Source organism: Amphiura filiformis, chromosome 3 (genome assembly GCF_039555335.1).
Source record: "Amphiura filiformis chromosome 3, Afil_fr2py, whole genome shotgun sequence".
Classification (NCBI taxonomy): domain Eukaryota; kingdom Metazoa; phylum Echinodermata; class Ophiuroidea; order Amphilepidida; family Amphiuridae; genus Amphiura; species Amphiura filiformis.
In genome coordinates, this window is record NC_092630.1 from 67,648,161 (window position 1) to 67,667,162 (window position 19,002).

General features: G+C 33.9%; 1 protein-coding gene across 6 annotated transcripts in view; it reads left to right on the top strand.

Moving 5' to 3' along the window:
• The window catches only part of LOC140149019 (fibroblast growth factor receptor-like), a 124,223-nt gene that overhangs the window by 92,866 nt on the left and 12,355 nt on the right, over window positions 1-19,002 (top strand). For all 6 annotated transcript variants that reach the window (XM_072171154.1, XM_072171153.1, XM_072171157.1 and 3 more), the window contains 4 exons: window positions 5,126-5,419; window positions 6,487-6,728; window positions 8,052-8,178; window positions 8,570-8,760. In XM_072171154.1, the coding sequence (XP_072027255.1) occupies window positions 5,126-5,419; window positions 6,487-6,728; window positions 8,052-8,178; window positions 8,570-8,760 (854 nt within the window). The remainder of the gene's footprint in view (window positions 1-5,125; window positions 5,420-6,486; window positions 6,729-8,051; window positions 8,179-8,569; window positions 8,761-19,002) is intronic.

The following is a 19,002-nucleotide window of genomic DNA, read 5'->3' on the forward strand; positions in this document are numbered from 1 at the left end:
TGGCGGTCTGTTATTGATTCACTCATGTGCAAAAAAAGTACCCATCTGTACACTGAGTTGGTGAATTGTTTTAGTTAGTCTGTAAGTCCATGAGGAAACACGCATATGATATATAAGTCTGTGCAATAGCATACATTCATCCTCATTCATACTGCCGCGGTCTTATCTTTAAAGAAAAATTAAAAGCAAATTAAACAATTTAAAAGAAAAGAGAAAAAAAACTACAGCTGAAGTGAAAGCCACTGCGTATGCATGCATGCATCCCACATGATGTGATGACGCAAGTCACACAATCACTTAAAGTTATATACAACTTTGGTATGGGAGGGGTCTCGGGTTTGAATCCCACCCAAAACAAACAACTTCTCTGTTCATCTTCTTTCTTGATCCTTCCTTTTCTCCCTTCCATTCGGCAAAGAGCACTTGGAGAGTTAAGGTTAATAACATGTATTTTTCCTTATATTGGCACTGATTAAGGAAGTCCAAGTACACAGAAACACATTTTTAAGTTGATAGCACTTTTCTAGTATTAATTATGATAATTGAACGCTTTCAGGGCTCTTTACCTGGCTTCTCATTGTGGTATGTTACTGTACTTTTTCGAATGGTAGTCAAGGATGTCTTTCTATGGAGAAGCAGATCCGTGCCAAATACATGAAAATTTTAAACCAATATGCTGGATATTTACCTTGTGACTACAGCTAGTGTAAGATAAGATTTACACTTGAGTACACTTAGTGAGATGAGCTCAGATGGGAATAGTAGTGCTGACTGGGGGAAATTGGGACTCTCCAATTTCAAATAGATCTAATTACCACTGAAATTGTCATCACTGTTTGACCAGACAGGATAAATGTGGGCTGCTTGTTTGCTCCCTTCCTCTATTTTTGTATCTGTCATATGAAACAATTTCAAAGTCTTGGTGATCCACATCTCAATTGAATAGGTGCTTCTTGATTTCTTCATGACTCCAAGAGTGTAGAAATAGTAGTATGACTGAGTTAAACTAGGACGTACTGGTACCCAGGGATATTTTGATCTTGTGCTGGCATACCCTTTGTTGGCCAAATTTTTGTAGGGATATCCAACATTCCAAGTTCAAATAAAGTGACTTTTTCTTCATAATTAATATATCAGTTTCAGTGTAGAAATTCCAAAATTATAAATAGAAAAATTATACATATAGTTAGACCTATGTCATGGATCTTGTGTCTAAAATGGATACATGCAGCGTCAAAGTTTGGACAACCCCCCCAATGTTTGAATCAGTCCACCCAAGTCTCATTTTGGTCAAAAAATAAACAACACAATAGCTTCTATTGGTAAATGGGTAAAAATTCGTTTTACAATTACAAGTCCAATATTATTATATACTCACGTCAATGACTGGCCCCCTTTGCATCTCTGATCCATCTGGTTTGCTTGCAAGAGTCTTTGTCAATGATGTTGGCCCTCTCACCTCATAATCAATCACATGATATCCTAACTGGGCTATTGAAAAAGTGAAACATCAGATCAAAGACATGATCAAAGTGAGGAAGAAAGCCAAGGACGAGAACATGGAAAGAAGTAAGGGCATGGTAGTAATACCTTATGTCCAAGCCAGGGTGTGTCTGACAGATTGCAGCAGTGTGTAAAAAGAATTACACTTCTTGCACCACAAAGACAAAATAGAAGCCACCAAAACTTGTGATTGAGTGTATAAAATACTATGCAAAAACTGTAAGTAAGAAGTCATTCATTGGGGTAACTGACAGACCCTTCGGGTAAGACTAGAAGAACACTTAAAAGAAGCTAACAGGGAGGAAATTCACTCCCGCTGTAAGGCAGCACATCTAATTGGGTCCAATAGCACTATCAGTGCCCTGTTAGATGACTCTTTCCATCATACCCTGGTAATGTAAGCAATTATATCAAGCATAATAATTAACATTTTTATAGTGCACATGTTCAGGGTGCAATGGAAAGAGCCATTGGTACCTATTGTAAGGAACAGAATCTCTGGAGATAAGAGTGGAAATGTCACTAGATTGGTGCATTACTGATGAAGTCTTACAATTGGAAGATGAAACGACTAAAACGTCAGTAAATTATTGGACTTGTAAATCTAAATTTACCAATAGATTGATACCTAACAGTCCTGATGAACTTATTCATCAGGACTATAGCTTCCATGTATTTGCATCACATATGAAGAGACAGCAGCTTTTAACAAATTTATAAATGATGCCATAAAATAAAAAGCTTAAATGATCGACATTTTTGTTTTTTACATTTAATTTAATTTAAAAGAGATAAATGACTAGCACAAATTAATTTTGTTAATTAGATCCATGGATTCATATTATAATAAAAAAAGAATAAAAACAATAATTATGAGAGTGGATATCGAGATGATGATCATGAAATTAATCAAGCTAATGCTATTTAAGGCCTCAGCATATAATTGGCATGATATCAATGTCCTTTATTATTATTGCTACCATTATATTGACTAGTGAACCATTTCTGTGGCATAACCAGAGCATGGTATTAATTGTTCATCATGGCAACATTGATGAGTACAATATTCATGGCTGATTTAAGTTAACATTCCCATTTATCGTTGTTTATGAGTCATTAGAAATTCTTAATTTTAAGTTTTGATTATCTGAGCTAGCATCAAATACGAAATGAAAAGGTCATTTTGTGATTCTAGCATCTTTTTAGGGCATTGTTAAATAGAGCAAAGTTTATTTCCAAAATAACAGTTGATTTAGACATTAAAAATGTATTTACACTGCCCCGTATGCCACCGTGTTGTAAATGTCTGTCTGCCTAGAGATGTACAGATTGGACAATGTCTTGGACAAGAAAATGTCTTAGAGGAAAAACACAATTTTTGTCAAACAACCAAATCTGAAAATCAGAAAAAAGTAACAAAAATGTTATCAACATTATGTAGACTATCAAAAATACAAGGTTTCAAATGATAAAATATATATGTGTAAAATAGTCTCGAGAAAAAGTGCTCTAAGTGTACAAGGTTTCCAAATAGTCTCCAGTGCCGGTGCCCCTTTTTCCGGGGGGTGGGGGCACTCAAGTATGATAGTGTACACATGCGTGACCAAATATTTTTGAAACACCCCTAACGAGTTTACCCTACCAGCAAATTAAACCCCTTAATAAGGTAATTTAATATAGAATTTACCCCCTAATGAGTTTTGGGCTAGTAAATATTTTAAAATGTACCCTTTTTGGACTTGTAATTTACCAAACATTTGAAAAGGTACCCTAAACAAGTTGTTCAGTTTCAGAAAAGTACCCTTATTCTTGAAAATCAGTGTTTTTTAGACCCTAAATGCATCACACACGTAACTTGCCTTGCCTAAAAAAACACCCCCTTTTACTTGTTTTTTTGGTCATGCATGCATACAGACCCTTTATGTGAGTGGTCCCCCTGGGCCCTTTTTATGAAAATATGATTTCAGAATTCACTTTCCAAGTTGTAAATACTGTGTACAGCAATTCCTTCTTGGATACACCATGCTCTAATGCTCAATAGAGGGCAGTGTGTGCTTCAACTTGCAGTGGATTTATCCATTACAATTTACATGAGTGGCGAAAACAATCTGGAAGTTTTGCATGGAAGATACCATTATGGCATGTAGGGATGTAACTTGTATTAATAATTGTTGGCTTTATTCCAAGATTGAATACATGCGCTGATGCTCCTAACCTCGAGATTAAAAAGGAGATATAATTTTTTGATACACAATAAATTACATAACACAAAGAAGCTCCTTATTTTATTTGAACTGATTAGATTTGTCCAGAAAAGTACATATAATGAAAGCAAAAGCTGGATTTTGAAGGTGACTTTGTACTTGAAAGCTGGCTTGAAAGATAATCTATGTAATTATAGCAGAGATTGTGTGTGCTCCTGACCTGATAAGGTCATTCACAGCAGATTCTTGGGCTCCCATGAGAGAAGAGATACAGCCAAAGTAGCTGGATTCCCAGTCTGAGAATCATCAGGTTCCTACTCAACTATGACTATTCTTAAAATGAATTTGTGGGGAATAAGGGATTTGGAAGTTTGGTTTGGGGTCTGGAGAAGAATACACAGATTTATAGTTGTTAAAAGCCACAGATATTTAATTAAAATTCATCTTTGATAACTCATTTAATCTTTATAGGAGTGGACTTGTTGGATACATTGAAAAGCATTGCCTGTTAGTAATAGCTTGGCCTACATAGATGAAGTGGATGTTGTCAATAGTCATGGTAGTTTAATGCTACAGTGTTTAGAGTGTGGTTTGGTTGAGGATTTCCTTTGGAGTTGAGAGACCATTTAAAGATCTTCCTTTTCCTCTTTATTTGTCCATCAGCTCTGTCTTACCGTGTCCAATCACAAGCATTCAGGAAATGCTGTATTGACAAGAGTCCAATGTTTTCTAAATCCAGAGTTTTTCTTCGCAAAGGACCTTTTAAGACCTTCAAAAAAACAAGAGTATTTTGTGTAGAACATTATTGGTCATATGAAGGCCAGGATTATAGAACACGGCTGCATTTGGGGTTGCATTTAACTACACTAGTATGCTACACCAGGTATATTAAACACTGGGTGACTATATTTATAGAATTTACACAAAATGTACAAATTATAAATATAGGATCAAGCAACTTGATATACAACAAAAAAGTTATGTGATAACAATGGAATTTATTACATATAAGATTTTTTTTCAATATAATTGTTGTAAACTTTTGTTTTGAATTGGCCTGTTGAAATATTCTTAAACTCTGCTGAGTATTGTATATTGAGAGAGTAATGTTGATGTTGGCAATGTCATGTGAGTTAAACCCTGTATCTTCAATTTAAATGGTATCTTTTAAAATTTGATTTTCTTTGTATCTTTGTATTATTTAACATTGTAAGAGGGGACACAACAAGCTTGAATGTAGGATATTAAAAACGCCATAAGGTTGATTCCTTTTACAAACCAGTGCATCAAACTAGATATTATACTATCGAAGAAAACAGAAGAGATATCACAAGAATAATAATACCAGCTTGAGAAATTAGTAATCACAATAATCATAACTTCGTTCATTTGTTATTTTTCTCTTTTTAATACCGAAGTACCGGCTAGACTTAAACAGACTTACAAAGCAGATTTGGAAGCCACCATTGGAGAGGAATTAACCTTTAAATGTCCAATCCGTAAAGCAGATCCACCTGCGTCTGTAACATGGCGTCATAATGAAAGAATATTGGTTGGGAATTCTCAAGAGCCTCCACTGTACAGAATGTCTGGCAAAAAACTTACTATACTAAGTGTTATGGAAGAAGATGAAGGGAAATATACATGTACAGCTTGGAATGGTTATGGAAACCAAATTCAGGCCAACTTCACACTAACAATATCATTATCAGGTAAGTTTATCAAATAGAATTTGACAAATATATTACTTTGAAAAAAATTTAGTGAAGTTTCAGTATGGGAATTAGAAAAATATTTTTTTTTTATCATCATAGTTTGTAAAAGATTGTGGGGTTTGAAATTTCCTCAGCTTTTAGTGGATTATTGTATTGAAACTAAATAGTATTAAGTGCTGCCTGAGAACTTTTCTAATTTGAGCACCTCTTTGTGTTAATCGCATTAAGAGTACATTAAGATGCTCGCTTAATATTATTTTACTCTACCAACCGCTCAAATTTTAAATAAGGAAATGGAGCTCAGACAAACTGGCTTTATAATAAAGGAGAGAAAAAATCAGAACCGTTCAGATTCGAACCAGCACGCACCCACTATTACAGGTCGTTGAGTTCAAATTTTGGTACATCACTAGATATTTATGAACCACTGTCAGTTTACGAATACGAACCTACATCCGCGAGGCAAATGATTGTCTAGCTCATTATGTAAATGAGCCAATACACCATTTACATTGGCGAAATATATGTGGTGCAATCAAGCAAAATTAGTCTGAAGTTGGGCATATATTCAATTTCCAGTTTTCTACATTATTGCATAAGGAACTTGCGATGTTATTTTGCAGAAAACCCCATTGAAATTGAATATTTAGTATGAAGAGTGGAAATTTCCAATGCAGAACGCAGCAAAAGAAAGTATTTGTTTGGCTGCATCTGAAAATCAAAACTTCCGACTGATTTTGCTTGATCACATCACATATATTGTTTTCATTGGTGGTTGCACGGTGATCAGACAACAACAAAAATATTTACATCATAATTTATAGGCCTGATGGTTTTAGTACTTTAATGTGATAATTGGGTCAAAAACAGTACATTTGTAAAAGAAAGTTGATTATTAAGTTCTCAGTACATACATTTGAAACTAGAAATTTAATATACACAATGTGTAGCTTCCTTTGCTATTCTATTGCGTTTGATTACCCCAGCTTGATGAAAAACAACATTTTTGCACATTAGTAGGTACCAAAGTGTTAAAATTGTCAATATCTTATTTGATTCCATAGGTGATGAACTAACAGAAAGCACTTTGGGATCCAGTTCAATATCATACTGGGAGGACGACAGCTTTGTTGAACCAGAAGGCGAATACCCTCCTGTATTTATCAAAGTGAACCGATACCTGGAGAAAAAACTCCAAGCGGTGGTTGCCAATGACAACCTGCAATTACACTGTCCAGCTAAGGGTAACCCAGAGCCTACAATTAAGTGGGATCGTGACGGCAGCTTCAGCTTGGATGAAAGCAGAGTAAGTTGCTAATATTGATGTAGCATCAACTCACAAAATATGTTTGTCAATGTTGCCAACAAGACATAACAAAGGTCACAGAATATTGAGAACTTGGTCCCTGGAGCAGATATTAGGCCATGATAATTGAAATCCATTGAATTGCAACAATTGTGTATTTTTGTGTCACTCATACATAAATTCTAGATAGTTCATTTATCATTTTGAGCATTTGCCTCTCTGTGTGATAATTTTTACCCATCATAGTGCTGCGCCAAAGTGTGCATACACCAGGCCTGACTCGTCGATTTGGTTATGTGTGGACCCTAAAATGTGAAGTTCATGTATATCACAGCAAAATGTGGTGTTATGTTGATGAAAAAATGTATTTCCTACTTCAAATAATATTTTAAGTACTGTAATAGAAATGTTCAAAATATAATCACTCGGGGAAAGATGTATTGTTCTATTCCTCACCGTCAAACAATCCATCTCTCACTGTGTGATTATATTTTGACCATTATGCTCATAGGCAGTTAATATTAGTATATTTTGCAATATATGGCAGCAGGTTATAGATAGATGTTGTACAGATACTTTCGAGTCAGTGAGCTATATACATTAACCATTACCTAGCCAAAGAAAGTACTTGTCAGTGACAATGCCAATGTCCAGCCAAGGGTAACTCACTTAGAGCCTACTATGAACCATATGTTATTGATTTTAAGAAGTCAGTGTAGTTAAAATAACATCATTTATGACAACAAATCCATGCAGTGTACATTGAGACAAACTCAAGTAGGAAGCATATTATGCATTCACCTCAAGTGAGTGTAGTCATAGGATCCAAAATAAAAAGTTCTCTATATGAAATTCAGATTTTGACATTCTTCAAACCGTACTTGAAATTGTATAAAAGCATTCAAATAAGTACAATCATGTCAAATATTGGTTTTGTGGCTCCTTTCAGTATTTCAGAAGTCTACAGAAACATGGGACATTATAACCTGCATCCCAGATGGTGAACTTTAAACACCATGCAGCCAGTCCTGCAGTGGATTTTGCTCACCTGTTTAGAAAAGAACTTGAGACATTGTATTTTGTTAGCTAATGGTTCAAGTCCCTATGCAGTAAAACCAACCAGAATGGTGTAACAATTGAAATAGTAGCCATGTTGGAGGACAGTTCTAAGATGACAGAGGGACAGATCTCCAGATTGATTCCACAACCATTCATGCCTACCACCTATTTTATTGTATTATCATTATCACTCTCTTATGAAGGACGTCATATTGCATATCCTCTATTTTTTTTATCATTTTTCTCTTTTAATTTCTATCCCAGATGAAGCAGAGCAAGGACTTTGTGCTTAAGATCAAAAATGCCAAGCCAAGTGATGAGGGAAAATACACATGTACTGTTTCAAATAGCTTGGGTGTAATTCACCACACCTACAGCCTGGAAGTAATGGGTAAGTAGGTCAAGTGTGGCAGAAATTAGTGCAGGCTAGGAAAGGAACTTAGATTTTGTTCATTTGAAATGCTCAAAAATGATATCTAAGAGATGTGTATTGTGCATAATAGTATCATTTTCATAATACTTCTTTATCATTTTACATAATAACGATCCCAATGGAGCACAAACAACACATAGATTAATATGAAAGATACTGTCATAGACTTCTTGTAGTTAAGTGTTTTTTACATAATGTATCATTTCAATATTGAAGAAAGTTGCTTCACTAGTGTGGGTCACAAAGGCTTTCATTATGTAGGTGGGTGGAAATTTTTTTTAATGTTATTTTTCTTGTTTGAGTGTGACATCCAAACAATTGTGTACTATTAACCTGAATTTATCCACAGAGCGAATCAAAGCAAGACCGATGATTACCAAACTGATTCCAGGCAATACGACTGTCACTGTGGGTAACAATGTGTCGTTTGAATGCGAGGTGTTCAGTGACACGACCCCATACTTTGTGTGGATGAAATGGATCAACAGCACTGAGCCTGTGACTCTCCAAGAGGAGGCAGACCATATTCAGTTCCTTGAGGTATGCTTTTGATAAGTCTTCTGTTGCATTCATCATTTCTTATTGATGATGATGTAATTTTTTTTGTCATTATTATGTTGACATTTAGGTATGACTATAGAGTTACAAACGAGATTCAATGTCAATCAGTAGGCATGATTTAATAACTGTTTAAGACGTGTCAAGTTACTTGCATGTATACTTATTTATAACAGGTTACTGTAATGTTTTCATCTTAATGAGAATTACATTGCTTATCGAGACTTACAAGAAAGAGCAAAAACAAAATTACACATGTGAATTGCTTAGAAAGCCATTTTGCACAGTTGTTGCCCTACCCAAGTTACACACAACTGCTGAGATTTCTGATCCAAAAATGAAATAGAATACACTTTCATGTTCCTTGCCAAATTGTAAAGAAGCAATGTTATTCTGTTAAATTATACAATGTGATTTTCTATGACATAACACTAGGGTTGATCGAACGCCTTAATGAGGTATTTTGAGAAAAGTAAACAACCACTGTCATTGCCTTTTCTAATTAATTACATTATGTTAACTGCATATTCCTGCATCTTTTAAGATGAAATGGAAAGAAAAGAGATATTTATAAATAACGTAGCCGGCGGGGAGTACATGAATGTGAAACATTTAACCATTGAATATTAAGCATGATAATAATTGCACATTCACTGCATGAAATTTCACAAATAAAGTGGATTAATTTGGGTAAGAGCGATAAAGAGGTGTGATGTGTATTTTGCATGTGCACAACATTATTAATTGCATGTGCATGCTGCCTTGTCCCAATTTGTGTATTTTTGCACCATTAAGTAATGGCATGACCACCAATGACACACATTAAGATGTTAGAATATTTTAAGAGAGGTGGAAGGAACAGAAATGTGTTGTGTGTACAAGGTGTGTGGGTGCTACAAGGAGGTGTGTGGGTGCTACAAGGAGGTGTGAAAAAGAGATGAAATGATGTAATGTTTGCATGCCTTCACTTGTCTTGTCTATGGTAATGTCCTGCATGTTTCTGTTTTATGTACACTCACTTCAATTTTGTAATTGTGTAATTCACTCACCTTTTTTAAGTTACATACTTCCCTTGTCTATTCATCTTTACACTGTGAGCACAGATGTTACTTGGTTGCTTTCTCAAAGGTTTGTAACATTTAACAAGTAATCTGTTTATTCTTAAACAATTGTAATTTTTTAAAATTTCATTGGTTCTTGCCCATATTATATGAGACAGTAGACTATACCAGGGTGCGTAGTGAACTGTGCAGTTGCGCATATTGTTTTCATTGATTTTACGGGTGATCTGTAGAATGAGAATGAAAGTATTGCGACATCGTCTGATATAACGCAGGAGATATTATTCCATGAAACAACCTCATCCCACTTAAAGTAATGCTATCTCTCATGTTATATCAGGTGATAGACACAAGGGTGGCTCTCAAAATGATATCTATATTTTCTAATTCTATTAACCTTCTGAAATGCACAATACTTTCCATGAGTAAGGTAAGGTAGATGACACAATTAGATTTCGCAAGAAACCCAAAATAGTAAGGAATTAACTTACAGATATACTCAGGTCTGTAGCCCTTATGGACAGTATTATTCTTAACTTTTCATAAGATGTGGATAATTTGATGTGAATTTTGAAGAAGATCAAAATCTGAAGACAATTTGCTGAGACACATAAATGACTTTATGAACAAATCATGCCAGTATGTGCACCCATTGTTGTGACCTCAGAATGCTAAATTACATCCTTTGATCTTCTGAGTAGGTGATGGGTATTTTTAAATATCCATGTTGCATGCTTTCAAGCACTTTTATTGTGCACCTAATCACACTGTTTGTCGTAATTATGGTTTCAGTTATGTTAGCAATATTTACTTAAAAAGTTAAAACACATTCATCATAATATTTGACCTAATAAACACTATTTGCCTAATCAGCTGCCCTCTATGAACTAACAAACTTAAAAGTACCCCCTTGAAGAGTTCTTACATTTTGAAATTTTGCAAATACTAATATCCAAATTAAAATTATTTTGTTGTGATTTGCATCGGCTGTGACTTGTGTGTTTTGTAAGTTTCTCATTCTAGTCTTCTGATCTGTAATATTCATTTTTATGACATAATCAAAACAAGCTTCCTGTTGAAATTACCCCCATTACAAGTAGTGCTTATTAGGCTGAATACGGGTATGGTACATATAAGATGTGATGTACAAGATGTTTTCATTTGAGGGAAACCTATTAACCTATAAAGATTTTAACTCAACATGTTTTCTTTATAGCCATCCACTTGGAAAGAAAAAGAGCAAGGTATACCAAAGTACAGATAGAAGGCAATGTGCAACAAAGCAAACAAACTAAACCAGACAGACAGAAAAATAAACAGCCAGCATTTTGAGCAGATAAACTGCTCTTTCTCAGGAACAAACAAGAAAATATTAAATAAAATGGCAAAAACAACTGCTGTAGTTAAAGAACAAATTCAATGAAAAACTATTTGCAAATTCAAATTGAACTCGGTAGCAAACTAGACAAGAAGCACAGAGCCATGTCTTCTTATTGTGTATTCATCTTGATTCATCTTGTTTTTGAAGGGTTAAAACTTCTGTGGGCCTTGGCTTTGGTAATTTTTGGCTATCAAACTTAACTTCTGTGCCTACATTAATTTGTCATTTTTTGTCCCCTTCTGCATCTTGTTGGTATTTTACATGTTTGCCCACATCAAATAGGTATATCTTGCTCTTTTTCCAGTTTTATTGAACATTTAAGGTATCCTCTTGTGTCATTAATTGACATGTGTTGTGTCATCATCATTCCTACTTCCACCATTACCTACTTCTTCCACCCACTTGCATTGTGTCTGGTTGACCCAGTCATTTCAGTATCAATACAAATAGTTTAGGAAGTTGTGGTGTTTGCACATTTAGGTGAGAATACATCTTGACAGCCCTCTATATTCACAAGGAAGTGTTTGTATGGAAGGTCTACTTGCAACAGATGGGTCAAGAGTTTGTTATAACAAACCCTATGTATATTTATCAGCTAGACAGTACCAGGAAATGTTCTGTAGGGGAAATCCTGCACATGACGTTGATTGTGATTTATTGGATTTTAGGTTAAAATATGCGCATAATTTTGCGTTGTAGTTAATGGGTGGAGCCATGGTTTTTGTTAAAAAAATAAGTTTGGGCTTCATATGAAAGTACTACCCTAGCCAAGTGTTCATTAATAATAATAAATGTCATTTCAACTCTGTTAACCAACATCTTTGACTTAGTGACAGACCCGGGTGAGTTTTGCTTACTCTGATTTAAAATAAAATTTAAAAAATTAAAACTTATTTCAAAATAGGCATATCTGGGAATCAATCCCTGGGCCTCTATTCCAAAGTGGAGAATCCTATCCACTGGACCACGGAGGGCTGTGTTGCCAAGTTTACATTTTTTTTTTTTTTTTTTTTTTTTTCATTCTTTATATTTACAGAATAAACACTATTATTATGCTATATAGATATCTATATTGGAAACATGGACGTTTAATGAGATGAGAGCTACCTTATATGAATTACTCCCTATTCCAGAAAAATACAACACCATTTTTTTGGAATTGAAAAAATATTATCCTGTTTTGCCAAATGAAACATCTAAATCCTAATCCTTTTGTTAGCAGGCAATAAAAGTCAAATTTTAATATTTTTGCAATTTGATGGAAATTGGGACAAAAACATGAAATTTTGCATATTTTCTTACAATTATACTCACAAAATTTTAAGACTTAGCACAAGTTTAAGCAGTCAAAATCTTGTGTATAGGCTAAGAGTTGGCTCAAGTCAGAATGTTAATATTTTATGTTATTTTTGATAATTGGTTATGAAAAAATTAAGAAAATGTGTTATACAAAAAAGTAGAATGCATAACTTGAAATTAGTCTTTATACAAGCCCTTGAGCTTGATTGTCACATCAAATGAGAAGTGGCCTAAAAATGCATGTATTGGCCCTTGTTTCCCAAATTGATTAAATATTAAAATTTGACTTTAATTGCCAGTTACAACTGAATAAAGGATTAGAATTTAGCTATGTGTCATTTGGCAAAACTGGATAATATTTTTAAACCAAAACAAAAGTGCTATATTTTATCTGGAATAGGGAGTAATCATATTCATATTAATCTTATTTGTATACTTGGAAATATCCTTATGAGCAGTGTTCGAATTAAGGAAAAACAAATGGTTGTCCGTCTAAGTTTTTGGTTGTCCGTAGGCCTTCAAAGGTGACTTTTGGCTACAGATTTATGGTTGTCCGGCGGACAACCTAATCAGTATTTTTGGTTGTCCGGCGACTTTTTTAGTTGTCCCGGGCGAATGGACAACCAAAATTTCGAACGCTGCTTATGAGGCAGATTATTTAACTATATTTTCCTGTTAAAAGATAATTGACAGAAGCAATGTATTCATCACCATTGATGGAATGTGTTTTTATTTTGTTTCTTACTTTTTTATACTTAACCTGAGTGGACTTTTCCACATGGAGTTAACTTCTCATGTTTTAAACTGAGTGTGCCTCATAATGGTTTACAAGTTGTGTAAGTTAGGTGTCTGAACATGTATCATGTATTTATAAATGTATCATTTCATTATAAATATATGTATTTAGATGTACAAGTACTCCTCATTCCAGAAAGGAAATGTCTAAATAAAATGGAATTTCCTTTTACCAGAATCAAATGGAATGGTATGTGTTGATTCTTCAGTTAATGCTATTTGAGGCCCAAAAAAAGAAGGGGCATTTCTTTTCTGGCATTTGGAGTATTTGTTTAGTAATTGTCAGTTGTATCTACTCTTATTTCTATATTTTCACCTGAACCCTTTGGAAGCATGATATTGGTCCCTTAATCTATGATTAATGACCAATGAGTTCTTCAGCTATTATACTATAATGCACTTTCTTTCCTTTGAAGGGATGCTGAGATGGAAACCAATTTTGACTTCTTCTTTTCTATATTTTGGTGTACATGATATGTGACGTGTCATGTCAAAAGCAGACACTTTCAGGCAGGATCGCAAATGGAGAAATAGCCACAAATCTGCCCGGGGGAGATTTTTTCACAATTTGGGTTTGTTGCGAATTTGTGATGTTATTAATGTTTAGAATATTGTCTGATAGTTTCAAACCAGAATATAACTGGCATCTTGTATTTTTTGAGACATTTTTCTTGGTAATTCCTACTCTCAATATTGTCAATAATATTTTTAAAGGCCGATATCTCAATTTCCAATTTTATAATACCATAACTTACGAACTCAATATCTTTAGGAATGTCTGATTTCATTGGGGAAAACGACATTGTGGAGCAAAATATCTCTATATATTTAAGATATGTAAAAACCTCAAAATTGATAACCTGCTCAAAAGTGTCTGCTTTTGACATGACACGTCACATATGTCTATTTCTACATTTAATTTATTTACATTATATAGTTTTTTACTACTAATTAAGTTGTTACCACATTCTGCATCTCAAATGGTAGTGAGTTTATCTGTGGTATGGAAATGACAACATGAGAATGGGCATGGCTATTAACAGGCTGCATGCCATGTCTAATCAGTGCCCTATCCTTAGATTGTTTAACTCCAAATAGGAAAGTCCTGTATCTGAGCCTTCTGAGCGTGCTTGAATTTTTCTGACACCGATAGAGTGTTTGAACCAGGCGATTTCGCTCATCAGAGCGTTCAACTTGTCAGAGCTTATGTACTGACTCCCTCTAGTCTATGCTTGCGCTATTTTGAGTTCGCTAACACGCCCACACTTATCGTCAACTACCATGGTCCTATATTCTGTGGTATGGTTGTAATGTTTTAATGGGCACTGCACAAAGTGGATTTTTTAAACTCTTACATTCACTGGTTCTTATGTATTATTTTCTGTACATACTGTACATAGAAGGGAAAAATTCACTTTGCTTGTGATCATAATTGCACCAGACAGAACTTTGATGCTACTTCTCTATCAACCCACAGACTGATGCTTTATGTAAACTCTTTTTTTCCACCCACTGAGAATCCAGTTTAGTAATTTGATTTGCTTTTATTTTTAGGGTCTGTAAATATCAGAACATTGTGAAAGAACACAAATTTCTGTACAGTGTTGGCTAATCAATTTAATGTCTTTTTATATCAAACCTATATATATGCACACTTCAGTGGAATGAATTGGATGTGCTGATTTATTTTAAGGACATGTACATGGTGAGTTAAGTGCTTTTGTACCAGATGGAACATCGTATGACATTTTTCCCTAAATTATTACTAGATTCATATGCAATTCACATCTGGCATTACTTGATAAGACCAACAAAATAATAGTTGATGCACTGCCCTCCATGAGCAATCTTTTTTGATTAAGTTTTGATTTGGGGTTTAAAAAAAGGTTAGATTTGACCAAATTAAATGTATTGGTGTATAAAGAAAAGGGGGGATGCCAGCTCCCACCTTGAACAATATTATAGTTTGAGAACAACAACTTCTTTTCTTGGTCTTATAAGAAATGTATGAGTGTCTATCACAGAATTCACAGTATTACACCGCATGTGACAAGTTACTTTGTTATAAATGTAGTTGTATATATAGGTTAATTTTGGTTGACATTTGTCAAAATGGGAAACTTGATCAGGATGGTACTATTTCAGCATTGCTGTTGTCAATATCAGTGTAGTCAATAACAGATTGATTACAAAACATGGATTGTGGTCCAACAGCCTGGAATTTAGTCCATATGGGCATATGATCAAACCAATTAGAATGAGTTACAACTCATAATCAACATATGAAGAGTTCCCATGTAAAAAAGAGAAGCACCATTTTCTAATATATTCTAATATTATATTTTCTAGCCACCCTTTAATTTGTAAAATCGCATAATTAATGAGCTAATTTTGCTAATTACTTATGCTAATATGCAAAATTAGAGGATGGCTAGACTATATAATATATTAGAACATATTAAAAGCACTTTGACAAAGTTTCAAGGCAAAAGTATTTAAAATAAAAGTATCCTGAACATTTATGTATTGATTATTAGCAAAATAGTAGCAATAATTACATATTAGTGAGGCTTTTCACTCATTTTAGCTCATTATTGATAAAAAATAAGATATAAAGAAAATTATGAAAACCATATGTCTGATTTGCTTCAAACATAAGGTGTATTGGTCAGTATGCTCAGAGCATTTCCTAATTATCAGAAATATCCCCCATTCACCACCTTAATTATCATTCGCTTGTCCCACCCAAATTGGTTGATTTCTTAATTTCATTTTTTAGCCAATTTGAACTTTATTTAAACCACTGTATTGTATATAGATCATAAATTCATGTAAGTGTGTTGGTATTTTGGTCCTGTGTATTAGTATTTGGTGTCACCTAGTAAAATGAGATACTGTTATGTGAAATTGATTTTCAGTTTGTTATACCAGTAATTTTGAAAAATCCATTGACCATATTATGAGGAAATCCCACTGGATAATGCAATATTTTAAAAAGGGCATATATATTCAATAGAAAACAATCCAAATGCAGAAGATAACCCTCACTTTTAACTCTATTTGGCAGTTAATTAACCCAACAATGTTTGGTCCAGTTTGCTATCACCTTTGCTCCAAATTAATCATCAGTCAAAATAATAATGATGCAGTTCTAAATGTGATAGGTAGTTTGAAAAAAGATACAATTTTGCAATAGCAGTAGAAAGTAACCTTTATATTGATCTAATTGTAATTAAAAAATAACTTTCAATACTTGACATTTTAGTAATTTAATTGTTACTCATTTACCATGCAAAACCTCGTGTAGGTCATAAAATGTGAAATTATGATTCCAATCATGCAACTAAATAAACTGTATTTGCATACCGTTTCTTAACACTCAAACAAACGTGCAATCACGTAAAAACCTGTGTACTTGTGCATCGCATATTAAATTTTCAAAAATTAGTCTTTTAAACCAAAAAATTAGGTTATTATAATGGAATACATTTGTAAAATGGTGGTAATGAATGACAACAATAACTTTGCATCTATTCTGCGGTCATTACGTAAAATCATCAGGGTTGGGTCGAGGTAAAAATAACGAGTCGAGGCCCCAAAAAAACTCTGATTTCAGGCATAAACTTCAAAAGAGATGAAATAATATGCAGAATGAAATACTATTTTAATTTAATAAAATGAATATTGCATTGAGAACTAAAAGTAGAATGTTCTATTAATTTTATTAATAATTAGTGTATAATTTATTTGTTACAAGTAACTGAATGTGTATTAAGTATGTTTAGATGAATTCAACTCTTTATATGGTAAATGTGGTGTGCTCAAGCAAAATCAGTCTGAAATCGGATCAAATCAAATTCCCTTTAATATTTTTCAAAGTAGGAATTTGTTATTTTGAATTCACTGAAATCCCATGTTTCTATCATCTATTAGCAGGTTATTCAAAGTTTAGTCATCCAAAAACAAAGAAAGTACATAAAAAATGCTGTGTGTTATCTGCAAACTATAATTTCCGATTTCCAAAAACAAAGGAAGTACATAAAAATAGTGTGTGTTATCTGCAAACTAATTTCCGATTTCCAACTGATTTTGTTTGATCACATCACATTAATGTGATTTTGGGTTGCTATGTGTAAAAGGACAGTTACAAGTAGGAATGTGCATATGTATTTGTCGTAAGCCATATAATACTTGTATTGGATTGGATCTCTTTATCTTTGACTGCAAAGGTATATATTTTTATCACCAATGCGTGTCATTTTGTCTGTAGATGTGTTTTGATTTGATTTGCCCTTTTGGTGCTTCAGTCCTAGCAAATATTGCAAATAGTGTGGAAGATCTGTGCTAAATTGCATTCTGTTCATGTGTATCATATTCCCAGTAGCTTAACAACTGCGATATTTTGATAACATGTTTTTTGTCTTATGTTATCTCCTATATTCCTGTATAAAGTTGTCTTGTTTACGATGAATGTGACATTTTAATGTAAAGTGTCTTGTACATATTCTCTCTATTCCTATAGGCCTATAAGGATTGTCTTGTATGTAATGGATGTGACATTTTGATAACATGTTTTTGTCTTGTTCATGTTCCGTCTTATTTGTGTGTATCTGCAAAAAAAGTTTATGTGAAGAAGCTTTGTCAGTGTGTGAGATATTGTTGGATTTTGGTGTGAGCATGCAAGGTGTTAAATGGTTTCAATATTTTTTTGTATTTGTTTTAAATGAAAGATCCGTTTAATTAGTCATTTTTGTCTGTACATAGTTCTGCTCTTATACAATTTGATTTTGTCAAAAGTTGCATGCTTCCCAGTATTATTTTGTTATGTTTAGTATGTTTCTTTCCAGATTTGATGTTATTATTGACTTTGACATACAGACAAGGAAATGTTTGTAGACCAGGGGTCAAAATATTTTTTTTTCTAGGGGCTATTTCCAATTTTTTTTAAATAAAAATCGCCCTGTATTGTTTTCCAATGGGGCTCTTTTAAGCTTCAAGGGGGCTACTTTATTTTACATTGAAATGGGTGAATGGAAAAATCGTCTGGAAATTCAAGATTTAGCACCTGCGAAATGAAAACAGATTCGGACACTAAACTTCTTCTTAATCATGTTAATTTAGTTCTGATGTTTAGTTTTTGGATGGGGGCGATTGTTGTGCTTTTGTATATTTTTTTCGCCCTGGTTCACCTTTGTTTTGGGACTATTTTGAACAAATGAGGGGCGAATCGCCCTTCGCCCCCGTGTTTTTTGATGCCTGTTGTAGACACAATTAAAATAATATTGCTAATACAAATTTAGGGGAATATGGTTGGTTATTGTTGTAGCAGCTGGGATGGGTAGATTTGATTAATGATTTGTAAAGCTTTTATCTAGAATGATGTATCCTAGATGCAAAGTTATCCTCTATATATGACTGGTGGATAAAAGGAAACATCACACTGATAGTGAGAATTGTGTAACAAGTATCAATTCCCTGGCAGGCAGGCAGGCAGGCAGATTTGATTGATAAGATTTATAGCGAGTGAGGAGGAAGCTTTGGCTGTTAGCAAACATGTTTTGTTCACTTTGTGTAGGGATGGTGACAAAGATGACCAGAGGGACTGAACAGTCTAGTCACATTGTTAGCCAAGACTTTAATACATCCCTGCTTGCATCATGTATACGGACAAACTGGTTCACAAAATGT